This window comes from Paroedura picta, chromosome 5 (assembly GCF_049243985.1).
Source record: "Paroedura picta isolate Pp20150507F chromosome 5, Ppicta_v3.0, whole genome shotgun sequence".
In the NCBI taxonomy this organism is placed as follows: Eukaryota; Metazoa; Chordata; class Lepidosauria; order Squamata; family Gekkonidae; genus Paroedura; species Paroedura picta.
The window spans coordinates 64,371,735-64,389,124 of record NC_135373.1 but is presented as its reverse complement, the minus strand read 5'-3'; the positions used below and the strand labels follow the sequence as shown (position 1 = coordinate 64,389,124).

The 17,390-nt window shown below is 42.5% G+C and overlaps 1 protein-coding gene across 5 annotated transcripts in view; it reads left to right on the top strand.

Moving 5' to 3' along the window:
• The first annotated feature begins 741 nt into the window (after positions 1-741).
• The window catches only part of HDAC10 (histone deacetylase 10), a 30,066-nt gene continuing 13,417 nt past the window's right edge, over positions 742-17,390 (top strand). For 3 of the 5 annotated variants that reach the window (XR_013231135.1, XM_077338308.1, XM_077338312.1), the window contains exons 1-12: positions 742-914; positions 2,505-2,573; positions 4,275-4,409; positions 6,185-6,281; positions 9,125-9,222; positions 9,319-9,423; positions 9,512-9,580; positions 10,552-10,678; positions 12,628-12,693; positions 14,456-14,515; positions 15,350-15,439; positions 16,669-16,775. Coding sequence is in view for 4 of the 5 variants with exons in the window: in XM_077338308.1 (XP_077194423.1) it covers positions 2,509-2,573; positions 4,275-4,409; positions 6,185-6,281; positions 9,125-9,222; positions 9,319-9,423; positions 9,512-9,580; positions 10,552-10,678; positions 12,628-12,693; positions 14,456-14,515; positions 15,350-15,439; positions 16,669-16,775 (1,019 nt within the window). In the remaining variant the exon portion in view is untranslated. Of the gene's footprint in view, positions 915-2,484; positions 2,574-4,274; positions 4,519-6,184; positions 6,282-9,124; positions 9,223-9,318; positions 9,424-9,511; positions 9,581-10,551; positions 10,679-12,627; positions 12,694-14,455; positions 14,516-15,349; positions 15,440-16,668; positions 16,776-17,390 lie in introns of those variants that run through there. The other 2 variants (XM_077338309.1, XM_077338310.1) reach the window with 2 other exon arrangements.

Sequence of the window (17,390 nt, the reverse complement as noted above, 5' to 3'; positions counted from 1 at the left end):
CCTTGTTTCCTGTTTTAGTACATCCCGGGGCTATTCGGTGTTTCTATTCACCTGCTGTCCATCTGGGTGTTCTTTTCCCGGTGGTGGGGCTGACACTCAGGGGCAAGCCTGTCATGGCAGATCTGCTTAGCTTCTGAGCTCTGATGACTTCTGGCTAGCCTGACTACTCAAGTCAGGTTGCTAACTTATTTAACTACATTCAAATAGATAACAGTTCCCACTCGTATTTTTCTCCCTCTCACGTTGTTTCTGCTGCCAATTCAATAGCGATGGTTTCACTTGTATTTTCCCTGTTCCAGCCACATCTGTTAGGCCACGATTGCATTTTAATGTGACATCAATCGTTGTATCAACGTACTACTATTCTAGCCCTTTCATTGCAGTGAGAAGTACAAGGTATGCGTTGAAATACAAAACTGAAGAGCTCCGTTTTGGAAACGATTAGGAGAAATCAACACAACAGCGTGTCGTTTTGCCTTTCACATACAAAAGTCAAAGCGTCAGTTTCTGTAGGAGCCAATCTTGAGGCATCCAGCCCAGATTCCAGCTAGCGGCGTAATGATCCTGCACAAAAGACTTCTGTTTCGAAGACTGCCCTCACAACACGGCTTTCCTCCCCGTGACTATAGGCACACAGGATCAGCTGGCACTCCTCTGGTCCAATCAGAGTGGGGTTTAAAAAGAGGGCGGGGAGAAAAGGGGAAATGGTGATTCCCTCATTTGTAACATCCCCCCGCCTATTTCCTCCTCCCGCCTTCTGTTTCGGCTTTGTGTTGCTGATTGGGCCGTAGTCGTGGGCCGAGAAGTATCCTTTGTGCCAATCAGGAGCTACAAGAACCCTGTTCTTTTTGATTCCTCCCACGGTTGAAGTAGCTAGCTCTTTGCGGGGGAAACCTCTTGAGCTGCCTTTCTAGGTTAGTATGCCAGAGTTTTCTAGCACCGGTAGAGAGGAGCATTGGTAACCGACCGGGAGTGGGGTGGTGGTGGTAGAAGAGGGATTTAAACAATATATGTAAAGTTTGCAACGAAGTCTGTTTTGGAAAAGAAAGTACTGCCGCTGAGAAGCTGCCTGGCTCTTAAAGATGGGAGCTGAATTGTGACTCCCTTTGACTATATCCCCACTATATACATTATTCCAGTTATAAATGATTGCCTATAGTGCAATACCTAGCCCCCTGTGGATGCAGCCTGAGACTGTTTGTGCACTGAGACCCTCATTGCCCCAGCTCCCATGCAGGAGCACAATTCAAGGGTGGCTGAGGTGCACAAGTCCAAATGCTCCCCCGTGTGGGGGCAGGAAGAGGTGGGGCAATCTGCTATGACTAAAACTCCAGCCTGCACCCCGGCATGAAACCTCCAGTGCATAAACAGTCTTACTGGGCACTCTTTACATGCTTAGGGGGACTCTTTCCCATGATGACTGTTGCTCAGTCCCAGGACTCATCCCTGCCTCCAAGTCTTCAACAGATTTGGGGACCCAATGCATTCATGAAATGGGTGCGCTGCTACAGATCCTGCTATCTGTGAAGTCCCTTGCTTTAGCCTTCAGAGCTCCTGAAACGCGGCTGCCTAAACCACTTTTCTTTCAGTCCATGTGGTTTTGAGGCGTAGGTAGGTAGATAGGGAAGGAGTCGTCATTACTTCATAGGTTCTAAAGCGACACATGGCCAGCGCTCCAGCCTGCTTGGGAAAACATACTCCCTACCTACACTGAATTATAATACCACAGCTAGGGGTGCAAGTTGTAGTTTTTCAGTAAGGGAACATTCCTGAGTTTATGCTCAGAGGTGTTTTCTTTTTTTATATCTTTGGCAGGGGTATGGGAAGTCCTCTCCCAGGGCTGAGCCTTGTGGACTGTCCCTAGCAGGTAAAATTGAGTTGAGAGGCTGAGATTGTGCCCGCAACATTGAGAAACAGTTGTATGCTCAGGCTGCTTTGAGGGTGAAAGGGCAAGGCTACTGGTTAGGTGGGAGTAGCTTGTAATTCCTGCAGTGTAGTTTCTCTGCCTGTGTTGGTTAAATTTGTGTTGATTTTATTTGTTGTTATGGTTATTAATACATGGTCCTGGCATGGGAAACTGCTGTAGCCTCAGTAATCCATAGATTTACTTCACTTCTCATAGAACACATTATGCAGGAGGATATGTATTGGCTGATCCTGAACTGTATGGAGTCCTGGGGGGTTCCTGTACCATTGGTCCACGGTTGGAGCCAGACAATGTTATCTGCTAAATCTTCTAGCCTCCCCACCCTTGTTCTAGCCCACTGATCTCACCAAATGGGCTGGCAGGATTCAGGCGATTCTCAGGAGCAGCATGAAAGGTAGACAGGAGTTCTGGAGAGGGAAAATAATAAAAAATTCCCCCCTTTCCTTTGGTATCCATCCATCAGTCTTCAATTAAGGTGGCACTTTCTAGCATCTTCTCAGGGAGTATTGAAAATGTTCTTTGTTTTGAAATATGCCTGGTCTGAAACTTCTACAAAGGTACCTTGTTCATTCATCAGAACCATGGCTTCTGGAACAGCATTGCTTTACGATGATGAAATGACGAGCCATAAACTACTTTGGGAAGAGTAAGTAATTTTGTTTTCTTAGCTTGCAGTTTGAATTATTACCATTATTTCTTTCAGAATAAAAGAGAATTCTAAGTAAAGTTCTGTTTTCTGCTGCGTGATGCATGATGGGTGTCAGCTTTTAGGTTGTTCACAGTGCCATCCTAAGAACATTTCCTTGAGAATAAGTCTCATTGAATAGACTATAATCACACAGAAAGCAGGGAAATGTTAGGGTCTGAGTAGGCCTATTGAGATTGCTCTCTTACACTGAAGACTCTCTCAGCTCTGCCTTGTTTGACCCATGAATATTGTCAGTGGTTGATTTTTATGGTTTTGTGTTGGGGTGGGTTTTTAATGCTTTGTTTTTATTATTTTATTTATAGCCCCTGAGCAGGTTGCTGGAGAGGCAGCATAAAAATAATTATAAATAAATGCAGCAGACAGTGTACTCAATGCAGTTCAGGAATGAAACACAGTTGAAGGCCCTCCCCCAATGTCACAGTCCTGGGTTGAATTGGGCCACATTGTGGTTGGGAAGATAAAATCCCTGGTATAACATTTGTCTACAGTGGATCAAGGAACCCCAGCTCAAATGAAAGGTCCTATTTAGTTAGGCCCCAAATTTGGAGTAAATGTTGGTTTTAGGTATACCATCCTATGTTTATTGCTAAAATATGCTGCCTTCTTGGTTTCTCTCCAGCTGACTTTTTGTCCAGGTACCCTGTGTGGGTCTCAGAATATGGGTAGGAGAGGTGGCCTGTTGCAAGCCTGTTGGTGACTACAAAGATCATTGCTGTGTGTTGTAGTTTAGTTGAGTTGCTACAGCATGGAAGCCTTATCAAACTGCCTACTGCCATGAGTGGTTTCTGGTATTCTTCTTTCAAACCTGTTGCTTGAATTGCAACAGAATCCACAAATTCAGCAGTGGAATAGGCTGCCTAAGGAGGTGGAGAGCTCCCCCTCACTGGCAGTCTTCAAGCAAAGGTTGGATACACACTTTTCTTGGATGCTTTAGAATGCTTAGGGCTGATCCTGCATTGAGCAGGGGGTGGACTAGATGGCCTGTATGGCCCCTTCCAACTATATGATTCTGTGAAATATTTGTCTTTTAGGTTGGGGTGGGGAAGACGTATTATGTGTCCAGGCTTGGAGCTGCAAAGAGGAAATTGTGAGGCCTGTCCTGCCCAGAGCAGCATTGATCCTGCTTTTAATTTCCAGGGCAATTCTTGATAATGACCTAATGTCTTAGGTCAGAGGTAGATTTCTCCTTGGATATGCCCCCTTGTAGTTCCATTTCAAAGAATAATCTAGCATGTGCTGCACTGTAAAAAAAATGATCCTTTGCCTTGACGGATGCGTGGAGTGTAATCAGTAAAGCTTGAAGTGGGGACTGTTAATATTACTTGTTAGGTTTTTGTTAGGGTCACAGAGGAAGGTGACAGTCCTATTCTCTTTCCACTGGCTAGAGCCATATAGCGGCAGATAGAACTTGGGTGGAGATTGGGAGTTGGAATTCCGAATATGTAGATTGCTGTTTTTAGTTTTTCAGTGCCTGTGTAGCCAGTGGTGAAGGGTAAAATGTATGAATTTTTCCTTGCTTCTTTTAGTTTTGAAAAAAAGAAAAGAATATTTCTTTCCCAGAATGATAATTAAAATGTCTTTGTGGTAACTTTTAATACTATAAGAAACATGGGGTACCTTTCTGGATGTTCTGTTTAGCTCCGTCTGTGACATTGAAATCCCAGAGAGGCTTTCTTCCTGCTATGAGAACCTCAAGCACTATAATCTGGTTGAACGATGCCTGTCTGTACCTGTCCGAGAAGGAACAGAAGAGGAGATCACATTGGTCCACAGGTCTGCTGTTACAGATTTCCATCATGCTTCATACTAATGAAATAATAAGAATGGCTTTTGTTCCCTTTTAAAAATGATTTTTAAAATTCTATGCACCAGTGAATAAAACGTGAGTATTTCCCAGATTTTCTTAAATTTTGCAAACTTATTTACTAACACAATGTGCCATATTTTGTGAGCTCATTCAGTGCCTGGCATGCTTCTGTTTCCAAAGCTTGTACTAATAGTTGTCTTGCTGCAACAAAAAGATTTTTCAGCACATACTTTTTTTCTCTGTGGTATACCTTCAGGCAAGGTGTTTAAGGGCACTTCTGCTGCCGTACACTTGACATGTACCATTTGTTCTTGAATGGGGAATGGCTGAGCCAATCACGGCCACTTGTGGGAAACAAAAACCAAAAAAAACAGAAAATGGGATCCTTTAAGCCTTTCTCTGTATTTATTTAAATATATTTGCCCAGCTTTTTTCATAGATAGAGATCCAAAATGGTTTTCTCTCCTTCCATTTTATTCTTGCAGCAACTCTGTGATGTAGATTAGGCTGAGAGTAGGCGATGTGCTAGAGGTCACCCAGTAAGCTTCCATGGCAGAGTAGAAATTTGAACGGGAATCTCCCAGATCTTTGTCTTATGCTCTAATCAGTACATCACACTGGCTTGTATCGAGGACCCAGTCGTCCCCTGACTATGGTTAAGAGCTCAGGCTGCAGGTGCATGCACACCTTCATTTCTTTTACATGCAATTTCACCACATTTTTGAACCTCCAAACCAGAGTTTGCAAACCTTGTTACCATGGATACAGAGATTTTAATCAGTTTCAGATATTCAAACCACAGTTGTGCAGCAAAGAAAGCTTTTTCTCCCATTCCCTTAATGCTGGAACTTGGGGACACCCAATGAAGTTGTTGGGAAATATGTTCAGGTCAGACTAACTAAACTGTGGATTTAGTGTCTGGATGTAGTGATGGCTGTGCACACAGATAGCTTCAAAAAGGAGTTAGGTTCATGCATGAGGGGGTCATTGGTGGTTTAGCCATGGAGTGCAAAGAGAGCCTCAGAATACCAGTGCTGGGAGGGTAGCATTAAGGGAAGGCCTTGGCTTCTGTGTCCTGTTAGTTTGGTCCTCCAGGGCATCTGACTGGCTGCTGCGGGACGTGGTATGCTGGACTAGATGAACCACCTTTCTTGACTTTGTAGGGGCCTTCTTATGTTCTAATGTCAACCCCTGGCTAAAGATAAATTCTGGTTTTGTTAGTGCACACAAAACACTGCCCCATGGGAAGCTCCAGGAAGAGAATGGGAGGAGGAAGAAAGAGTGTGATATAGTGAGTGAATGAGGTGAGGTAGTGAATCCATGGTGAGTTCCTTGTACTGGAACCTTTACATCTCCAGCAAGCCATGATGAATGTTTTCAGTTAAGAGATGGGATCTTGAAGTTGTATTTGTATATGTCATTGAAAATGTAATTTAAATACTTGCTACCCATTTAGAAGCCATTTTAAAAATCAAATTGATTGGATTATAGTTGGCTGTTTCAGGTAAAGTCTTGAGACTTATTTGTGGATTTGAGGGTGGGGAAGAACAATGAAGCTTATCCATTTTTTTAACGTTTATTTTAAGATTGTCTGTTTGAGACTTATTTGAGCATTCAGTAAATGGATCGACCTGTTTGGGAACTATCATTGTGGTTGGGAAGCAGCTGCTTGTGATGTGGGGATTGTGTGCTTCTCTCGAACTAACTTTTCAATATCAAAAGTATGTTTCTTCTATTTCAGTTTGGATTACTTGGAGATTGTGGAAAAGACTCAGAAAATGAGCAAAGAAGAACTCCAAAAAGCCTCAGCTAATTATGATGCTGTTTTCTTTCATCCGGTACGTACTCATGATAACTGTGACTTTATATCTTAAAATTCACATATCTTCATTTTTCTGTATGTCTTTCTGCATTCTGAATTGCTTTGCCTGCTCAGCGTAGTGGTGCAGGGTGAAGAAGGTGAGATGGAAAGGGAGTAATAGACTGCGTTTCGGGGATGTAGACAAACGGAAGCATGTCCAGAGGAGGGCAAGAAAGATGGTGAGGGGGTTGGAGATCAAAACATATGAAGAAAGGTTGGGGGAGCTTGGTCTGTTTCTCCTAGAGAGATGACTGAGAGGGGATCTGATAACCATCTTCATTCAAGTATTTAAAAGGCTGCCATGTAGAGTAGCGATCCCCAACCTGTGGGCCATTAACCACATGTGGTCTTTTGACTAATTGGAGGTGGGCCCCGAGGACGCCTTCTCCCCCCCCCCCCGGCCCTTTACTTCATCCCCCCCGGCCCTTTACAACACACTTCAGGTGTCATTGTCTCCCATCACTCCCAGATGGGACTATCTCGTTGCAGAGAAACAAGCTCAGGGTTCCTATTGATTTGTCATTGTCATGAGTTAAAATTTCCATGAAAATAAAATGTTCCTTATGTTCATTGTTGTGGCGTGTCTGTATCTTATTTTGAAGGGATGTTTAAACATTACCATAGCGATCAGAGAGCATTAGGGCAGTGGTTGAGAGTAGAGGAGTAAACTACCCCCCCCCTCACCGGGCCTCAGTAAAAGGCGTTGAGTGGGCCCCCGTGAGTGGTTCCCGGCATTGAGTGGTCCTCGGTGATAAAAAGGTTGGGGACCACTGATGTAGAGGATGGAGCAGAGTTGTTCTCTCTTGCCCCAGAGAGACAGACCAGAACCAATGGGGTGACATTAATTCAAAAGAGATTCTGTCTAAACATCCGGAAGAAGTTCCTCACGGTTTCTCAGAGGAACAGGCTTCCTCGGGAGGTGGTGGGTTCTCCATCTTTGGAAATTTTTAAACAGAGGCTGGATAGCCATCTGATGGAGAGGCTGATTCTGTGAAGGTTCAAGGGGGTGGCAGGTTACAGTGGATGAGCAATAGGGTGAGTGTCCTGCATAGTTGAACTAGATTACCCAGGATGTCCCTTCCAACTCTATGATTCTGTGAACCTTATAAGCTTTTCACTCCTCTTCCTGAGAACTGTAATGGGTGAATATACAGGCCTGACCAACATTGACAGCAGTTTGTCTACCTGTTCGCATGATTACAAATCTCTCACCTACTGTCAAGTAGAAGATGTGCATTCTGTGCAGCTAATGTACAGGGTTCCCTCATAGCCAGCTGCCCTGCAGTTCACTCCAAGCCATGTGTTTCAACTGTAGTTTAATTGAGATCAGTGCTCTGCAATGCCCATAGCACAGAAGAGTGTAGAAAACACACTGAGTAGCCTGGAGACTGCCATGCGCACTCATATGGTTGTTGTGAGGGAAAAATGGAGGCAAGCCACTTTGGGTCCCTATTGGAGAGAAAAGTGTGGTAAAAATGACATATATACATATTTGTTATTTATTGGCTTCATTTGTACCACACTGGCTTTCTGACTATCTGTCTGGGAAGTCGGTGGCTCTTCACTTTCAGGCCACAAAATGTTCCCTCCACAGCAGCATCAACTGTCAGTGGAATCCATCAGGGAACACGCTGCATAATGAGGACAAAATCAGTCCCACATTAATTGACGTGAGCAGTGCAGAAATGGAAAGCTCACTTAAAATGCTACAAGCTGTTGTAAAGCTGATAGTTCTTAACTGAAAGCTTAGCAAAGGAGACTGAGATGCCAAAGGTTCTGACTGCTTAATGAGTATCTTTTGGACTTCAAGGCTGCAAGTTGTTATCCTAGCACTTAAAATGTGATTTCTGTTTTTTAATTTATTTAGATTATTTATAGCCCCCCTTTCTCACAAGGCTCAAAGCGGATTAAAGAGCCCCAGAAAGAGAAAAAATGGAACGATACACTATAGGACATGCAGTGAACCATTCAGCTTACAAAACCAGAGGTGAAAGGTCACTTTGTAGACAAAGCAGGCTGTGTGCTGGCAGACAGCCTGGGCTGCTTGGGAAATTGGTTAGTGGGAATTTGAATAGTAAAAGGGCCAACAAGACAAGTACACTAAGGGAATGAATGCAGCAGTGGGGAAATGGCAAGGCAGCTGGAGATGAAAATTGTTATCCCTTCCTTTGTAGTTGTGAGAAGTTCAAGGGCCAAGTTACACACTGCATAGTCCCTGGCCACTACAGGTACTATGAGAAACGCGCCCTGTGAGTTCCATGCTCAGTAGTTAATTCCCAGGTGCAAGTGAATCCAATTCAGATTGGGCAGACAGAGTTAGAGGACTCCCCTCCACCAAGTGACATGTTCTCAATTTGTAATGATCCCAGAGAGCCACTCTTTGACCACTGGCACAGGGTAGCTCAGCACTTAAGGTAAGTTTTGCTAGTAAGGCAAATTGTGCTGCCTAGGACTATTGCAGTTTGGCGAAATGGGGGGATTAAGCTAATCTCTTTATATGCCATGGTCTATCTGAATCTGACTCCTGTTCAGGGATAGAACTCACAATATATGTCTGTTAACAGGATTTGCATCAGACATGTGGGGGAACAAGATGTAATGTATTAAATCAGCCTGAGTCTCAAGGAGACCAACAGTCTTAGGAGTTGTCTCTGGGATCTCATAGGCCTGTCATAGAATCAACACAGCTGAACGAGATGTGCACAATAGTTAATAATAGGCACACATTCTGTACCTCTGTATGCAGGCACCATTGCAACGCCTGTTAAATGTCATGTGATCAATGTTAACTCTTCTAATTTCTCTAACCAAATTCCTCAGACAACATATCGCTGTGCCAAGTTGGCTGTGGGAGCAACACTGCAGCTGGTTGATGCTGTGATGTCAGGAACAACGCGTAATGGGATGGCTTTAGTAAGGTAACAGTTTTGTAACGGCTTAAACAAACAAACAAAATCCTTGCTTGTCTCCATTTCAGTTTAGTGGTGAAGTAACTATGCGATGTTTTCTTGCAGGCCCCCAGGTCACCACAGCCAGAGGAGCGCTGCCAATGGGTTTTGTGTGTTCAACAATGTTGCTATTGCAGCAAAATATGCCCAGCAGAAATATGGTGTACAGAGGTTAAGTAGATATCTGTAGGTCTCTTTGTATGATTTTCATACTGTAAGTCTTTTTGGCTCTTAAAGTAATGGTTGTTATTTCATGCAGAGTTCTCATTGTTGACTGGGATGTACATCATGGACAAGGAATTCAGTATATATTTGAGGAAGATCCAAGGTTTGTGCTTTGCTTGCTTGGGCACCCTTGTCAGGGTACAGTGTTACCAATCTAGTGCCAATGAGCTGAAAGTCCTTTATTCAAATCTACACTGTTCCTGTTGGACTTTCCCTCAGAGGTGAGGGGAAGAGATAGAGAAAGCCAGACGTTAAGTTCTTGAATATAAGAGTAATATTTATGACTCTCACACTAAGGAAGTTAAAAACAACCACACACCCCAGTGTATTCCATTCATATACAGGCACACCTCCATACATACCTAGGTTAGCTTAAGAGGCAGCTGATACAATTTGAATTGGAGAATTCTGACAAGTGATGATTCTGCTCCCCCTTTGCCCTTTGATGGGCTTTATACTGCTTTGTTTTTTCAGGCCCACAATGGTTTGCACCCTCCTCCTTCCTAGGAAGGGATTTCAGCAGATTCAGGCATGAGGTACCATAGTATGGTTGTGATAGTAGTCTTCTGTTTGGGACAGCCTGGTGGACATTTCTCCTTTCCCTCTTATTCAGAAAGTTGCATGAACTGATGCTGGAAACTTGGTGAGACTTGATCCAGGGACATTATCAGTATTATGGCCAGAGGTTGCCTGTATGATAGCCAAGATACCACTGTAGAAGAGCTGAGGTGGGGGAAGGCAGTCTTGCACACAATGTCCTTTTGAGTTCCCTGAAAAATGCAGAAAGTATGTCCACTTGTAGCTTGTGTTTTCAGCAAACAGTGGACTAGTTTGTCTTTGCATAACCTTAAAGTAGACAGTCATACTTTGCCAACACATACTCACTTCAGGATTTACCTTGAAATGCTTCTGGAAACCACTGCCTTGTTTTATACAACCTCTTCTAAGGTTGACCTTTGTGTAGCCTGGTGGATAGAATGCTGGGCTTGCGGATGATAGCTGGTGTGGTAGATGTCCAGCATGGAAGAGAAGTTTCAGTTGAATTTTAATGCTTACTTTGTTTGGCTCTTTCAGTGTTCTCTATTTTTCTTGGCATCGGTTTGAACACCAGAGATACTGGCCTTGTCTCAGAGAATCTGATTATGATGTGGTTGGTCATGGAAAAGGAGAGGGATTCAATATAAATGTACCCTGGAATAAGGTAAACCTCACTTGATATATAGCATCATAAAATCATAAGAAGTTTCCTTTGGGTCATACCCATGGTGCTTCTAGTCCAGTATCCTTCTTCATATGAGCCTTTTATGCACATAGCTCTTGCTGCAGATTTTCTCAGTAGCTGAGTCTCAAGTTTGACTTCAGATCCTGTGCTGGAGCTACGCACCCTTAGTCTGATTCTATTTTTAAAAAACTGAACTGCATTGTATGTATTGTGCAAATAAAACAAAATCTGCATTTTCCTTGTTTTGAGTGGGAATGTCCCTTGTGGTGTTTGGTGGGTGGCATCCAATGTGTTTTTCAGAGATGCAGTTGCCTGCATTAGGCACGTGGGAATGCATCAAAGCATTGTACCCAGCTGTCTTTGGATGTATGAATACAGAGACTGAGGTTTTGGCTCTATTAGCCGAAATGGGAGTTTACTTGTGAGTAAATATCCTCTGTGATTGCACTATGTCAAGGCATTGGATTCCAAGGAAGCCTCCACTCCCCAGGTGAATACTCTCATCTTGGAATGCTTCTCTTTCCCCAAGCAGGATTTTATTTCTGTGTAGACCCGGGGGAGGCAGAAAGCAAACTGCTGAGATAAACACTTGTGGGATTTAAGTACCAATTAGCAGTTTATCACTAATTTCATATTGCTTATTAAAAAACCTGAGAAGAATTGGCGCTTGAATGGTGATGAACGGGGGCATCCTGGTGGAAGGTAGGTGGGCAGGGGAATAGATGCTGAGGGGAAAGAACCAAAGAAATCATTATGCCTTTAAATCATTATGCTTCAACATGGAAGCGGGGGAGAGGGGATTAGCTGGAAAAGTGCACTTGGAAACTGCAGGGAAACGGGATGGAAAGCACAGTGAGCCTGAAAGGGAGGAAAATATCTGCATAACAGAAAAATAACCCTGATGGAAATTTCATCTGAAAACATACATGCATAAATGGCCATAGTGGTCAATATATTGATCTGGAGGGCCAAGAAGTAGGGTGTAGAAGTTCAGGTTTCTCCCTGATGTTGTGTCCTAGAACTTTTACTCAAATTTTTATTGCCCATGGATGTGGAAGTTGCCTTTAGTCACCATGGCTAGTAGCCCTTGATAGACTTGAGCTCCATGAATTTGTCTAATCTTTTAAAAAGCCATCTGTGCTAGCAGCCATCTCTAAATCCAGTGGTTGTGACTTCCACAATTTGTTGACTGAATGAGTGAAGAATTACTATCTTCTATCTGTTTCATCTCTTGCCCAACAGCTTCATTGGCTGATCCCCATACTAGCACTATGGGACAGTGAGAAAAAGTCCACTTTCCCGAACCCATGCACAACTTTTTAAATGTTCATCATGCTTCTCCCTGCACCTGTAATCATCTGTCCCCCCTACTTTGAGCAGTCACAAACACTCTAGCCTTTCCTTGCATGGAAGGTTCTCCAACACCATAATAATTTTGGTTGATGTAGTAGTAGGGCTTTGAAGTGGCATCTTCTGCATATGGTAGTAGATTTGATACTAAAAAAAATGGCTTCCAAGGAAATGCTTTAGTAAAAGCAAGCAAAACTATCTTCTCTTCCAATTCTTGACTGCTGTTTTTTAAAAATGGTGATTGTGTAAGAAGGAAAGGGGGAACGGTGTCTTTCCTTGCTAGGAAATTCTCTTAGACCAAGGGTATTCTGATAAGTATCACAACAGCCATCACAACTCAGGGATCTCCTGAAAACGACTGTTGATATGGTATCCCTCTCCCACTATACTAAAGCAATAACAAAATGATGGGATGGAAACCCTAGAAAATATGACAACTAGAAAATATGACAATTTATGTAGCCTCATGTGGTCTAGCACATAGGGAAGAGATTTGGAGAATTTCCTAGAAAAATAGATTGTATTAAGGCTAAGCAAAGCCAATAATAGTGATCGTTTTTCTGCTCTTTGCTTTGCAGGTTGGAATGAAAAACTCTGATTATTTAGCTGTCTTTCTTCACGTGTTGCTCCCAGTGGCATTTGAGGTAAATTTTTCCTCATCCTTAAAAATAGCATTTGCATGACAACAAAGTGATTAAAAGCTCTTGAACTGGATTTTGGTATTGCAAAATAACATACAAGTGTCAAAACAATGGAAAGTTGGCAAAGTTCCAGTTTGATATTGTGTCTAGAAGTATGAGCAGTGATAAACTTCTGGATTAAAAATTGCATCTGTGATTGGCTGGTATGATTCCTGCCCTCCTCCACCAAATATAAAGAGTTATTCTCATATGGCCTTGAGATGGTTAATACTTTGAGTGGCTCTTAAAATGATCTCGTGACACTTTGCTGCTCAGAGAAAGAGAGAAACAGAGAAACAGAATATTCACAGTGCAGTTCTAAGTGGAGGCATACTTCTCTGGATCCATTGAAGTCCATTGACTTCATTTGACTCAGAATGGTGTAATTCTGCTTAGAACTATACTGACAAAGTAAACAGCTCAGTTAAGGGAACCTTCCAGCTAAACCAGGGTGCCAGTGTCATGCTTTTAAAGTACAATCTAAATATTCCATTATTCACGTTCTCAAGAAACACAGACTGATTCTGCAGTTCTGATTTGCTGGATTCTAAATGTAGATTCCGAATTTGCACCAGGCATTATGCATCTGGTTTTCTTTCTTCACTGGTCAGGATTGAAATTGCAGCACGTGTTTTGCATTTTTGTCGGGAGAGCAGGTAGTCCCACCTCCCATCATGGCTTCCCCCCACCCTTTATTTTGTCTGAGCATGCTCAGTAACAAACTTGCGTCATAATGCAATTTTTTTTTTTATCGTACCCCTATCCCTCAAATCCCACGGCTTTCGATTCACCCAAGCAAGTGGTGTGTGTGTGTGCCTTGTGTTGTGCACTTGATCACTATGCATACATGAAGGCAAAGCACGTTGGGAGCCATTACACAACTGTTTATCGGCATGAAAGTTACAAAGTGCCTCATTGCACCTTAAATCATGAAAGTAAAGTGTGTTTAGATGATGGAAGGGGGACGGGGAGGAATCTGGAACCCTCATTTTTGACTCAGTTAACTTTCTGAAACGTTCCTGGAAAGTGGGTCCTATTGTTATTGCAAATTTGCATTGTAATGTGATCATGTTTAATTAAAAAAATAGAAGAAGAAGAAGAAGAGTTGGTTCTTATATGCCGCTTTTCCCCACCCGAAGGAGGCTCAAAGCGGCTTACATTCATCTTCCCATTCCTCTCCCCACAACAGACACCCTGTGAGGTGGGTGAGGCTGAGAGAGCCCTGATATCACTGCTCAGTCAGAACAGTTTTATCTGTGTCGTGGCGAGCCCAAGGTCACCCAGCTAGAGGGGGGACGGCAGGAGGAAAGGCAGGTAGTGGGTGGAGTTGATACGTATCTATGATGAGGTGGGAATGGAGGAGGAAGCAGACTCAATCCCAAGCTTCTTCATTGGATAACTGCGAATTGCCTTCCAAAGGGATGGAGAGAGGATTTCCGAGGATTCTCAGATTGTGTGGCAAACAGGGACTGCATTCAGATCTGCTTCTTAAGAGCCTGATTTTTGTGTAAAAGGTTAGTTATTCTGTAGGACTTTAGGAAGGCCACTGTAGTATTTTTCCAACTGCCAAAACAGTCACACTAAACACAAGCATTTGCTCCAGTATGATTTACCTGACAGTTGTTATCAAAAGCCACAGCACAATTTCATTTGTTCTATTGTTGTATAAAACTTTACATAACTACATCTTAAATTAATGGGTTTGGCCTTTTCATTTAAATCACAGTTTGATCCAGAACTTGTTTTGATCTCTGCTGGTTATGATTCTGGAATTGGAGACCCAGAGGTAAGCAACTGGTAGAGTCTCCCCTCATCTCATATCCTTTTTTACCTGACTGTCTTTTTAAAATCTCTTTGTGCATAAAAGGAAACAAGGAAGTTTCTTTGATAGGGATGTGGCGAAGTAGTAGCATGATCATGAAAGTTGCTGTTCTGCCCCCCTCCCCAACAACAACAACAACAAAAACCTTTGAAGGGAATACTCAATGTGAAAGTGTTGAATTAGCACTAATCAAGAAATCAAACACTACTGCTATCTTGGTTTAAATAGAGTTTTGGGTTTCCTTACTACAGTTGTAGTAGTTCTAGAGGAAAGCCTGATCACTTGAATTTATCCTACATCATTATTTTGTTTATTTGCACTCACTCTAGTTTCTTTCATCATTCATTATGTTTAATCCCCATTCTAATCGCTTACAGTGAGATTCATACTTGAAAGATTTATGATGGGATTCATATCAAACTTCGCTCTGACTGAACTCTGCCCCCTGTACAATTTTTCAAACTGAATGTCATCTATTGGGAGTAGTAAGCTGTGACTCATCAGAGTTCACAAGGGAATAGGAAGTGTTAATCTCTGACTTTTGATCTGCTCAGTGGCAGAGTATCTGTTATGAATTTAGAAGGTCCCAGTTCAAGCTCCAGCATCTCAAATGCAAAGAATCAGGTAGTAGGTGATAGAAAGACCCTTTACCTGATTCCCTGGAGAGTGGCTGCCAGAGTAAACAATGCTGACCATTAGAGACCAGTGATCTACTTGGTATAAGGCAGTTTCTTGTGTTCCACAATTCAAACTTGCTGATACAATGAATCTTCCATTTATTTGTTTCCAATCTTCCAGGGTCAGATGAGTGCTACACCAGAATGTTTTGCCCATCTTACTCACTTCCTGATGCATTTAGCAAAAGGAAAATTGTGTGTGGTTCTAGAGGTAAGCTTTTTCAATCTAAAACATTTCCACCTAAATCTCCCCTACAGTGTTTTCTCCTTAGTCAGTATGTCGACATTCACCACATTTGAGATGTTTACACTTGAACATAATAATGCCAGTTCCTAGGGTTCCATCAAACTTTTGTGTTGTTATGAAAAACAGAATTCAGAGGGATGACGTGCCAGTGAAGGGTTAAATGTGATGTAGAAACAACTGACTCAGTTAACAGGTACCTGCTTTGAGTTTTACAGGGCAAAGTAAGTGAGGGGCTTCACTGTAGTTCATGTGGTGACGGGGGGGGGGGGGGGCAATACAAATTGCCTTTGTATTTCATTTTAGTAACTGTTTGCTAATCATTTTTTTCCTGTCATTTCAGACAGACCTGTTTTAGTAACTGCTTGCTAGCAGAATTTATTTACCTCTTCATAAGAAATCCATTTGCGTTGGGTTAGCAAAGCATGGTTGAGCCACATTGGAGTGGAACTGTTTTCTTCCGTTTTCTACTCCTTCGTTGCACTTCTAAATCATTGTGGTGTGCTGCTTAAAATGCCTGAAGCGATTCCTACAATGCCACTTTCCCCAGCCTTTTTTGCAGCACAATTTTCTGTTGACTTTTTTGGTGTAAATGAGGATAGCACTTCACTGCTATAGCAGCACCATTGACCCCACCGAGCCAAGGCATCTCAAGGGTGCTGCTGTAGCACTGATGGGCTGTATTGGTTTAGCACTATAGCGCTCAAGTTAAAACATAAAATAACCTTTGATGAAGATTGTGTGTGTATGGGGGGGGGGGAGCAGCACTGTTTGCAGTGACCATAATGCTCAAGAGATATCTCATTAATGGAAGGAAATTTGCTGTATGAACCCCAGTATTGCTTTAATTAAATTTGAGCCAACAATGATTGGAATGGTAATGTGATAGTCTTCTGTGAGTAGAATAAAAAGCTGCCCGCAGGAACGGCATCACAGTGTAGGTGAAACTACTTTGTATCCATGGCTATCTCTCAAGCCATTCCCCTGAGCAGGCCTTCCCCTGAGGGCAGAATTACTTCCTATGCAGTGTGTTGACCATGAACTGTCATGCTTCTCAGTGATCTCTTGGAAGCTTTGTGAACAGTGCTTTTTCATTATAGAATACCCAAGCCTTTGCTGCTGCAGTGTCCATGCTTGAATTTATTTCATTTGGAATATGGTTTTGTGTGTAAATGAATAAATGTTTGTTCATACAGGGTGGATATCATTTGAGGTCGCTTTCTGAATCTGTTTGCATGACTATAAAAACTTTGCTTGGAGATCCTTTACCCTCTTTGTCTGGAGAAATGAAACCATGCTTAAGGTATCTGTGCGTGCATGCATATATGCGACTACAAACCAGCGCACATTAAATGCTTTTAATACCACCTTGTTTTCAGTCAGGAAGCTGACCACAATCTTAACTATCTTATAAAATTGGAAGGATTTTGTTTGGCTATATCAAAGCCATTGTTAATACATAAATTTGCTGGTATGTGATAAACACTAGTAGTATATTGGGAATAGATGTGCTGTTTAGTAAATTTCTGATCCTTCATTTTATGGTCTTAAATTCATGAAGCAAGCATCTCCAAAATGTAAGAGACAGAACAAAAAACAAATTGTATCTGGAATGAGGTAGTATAGTATAGTGGTTACAGCAGGGTTTCTCAACCAGTGTTTTGTGGCATGGGAATTAATTATCTATATATTTTTTTTAATTTGCAAAATATTTATCGGGTGATATGAACACAGGTGGTCATGTTGACTCCTCAAATGACCAGTGATGGGCTTGGAGGGGTTGAGAAGGGGTGGGGCCCCAGGTGGGCATATACAGAGCTATGCTTCCCAACCACATTCTGCATGATTATCCCACTCCTGGGTTTTCTTGAATTCTGAAGAATGTTTCAGGGGTTTCCCCAACAGTAAAAAAGTTGAG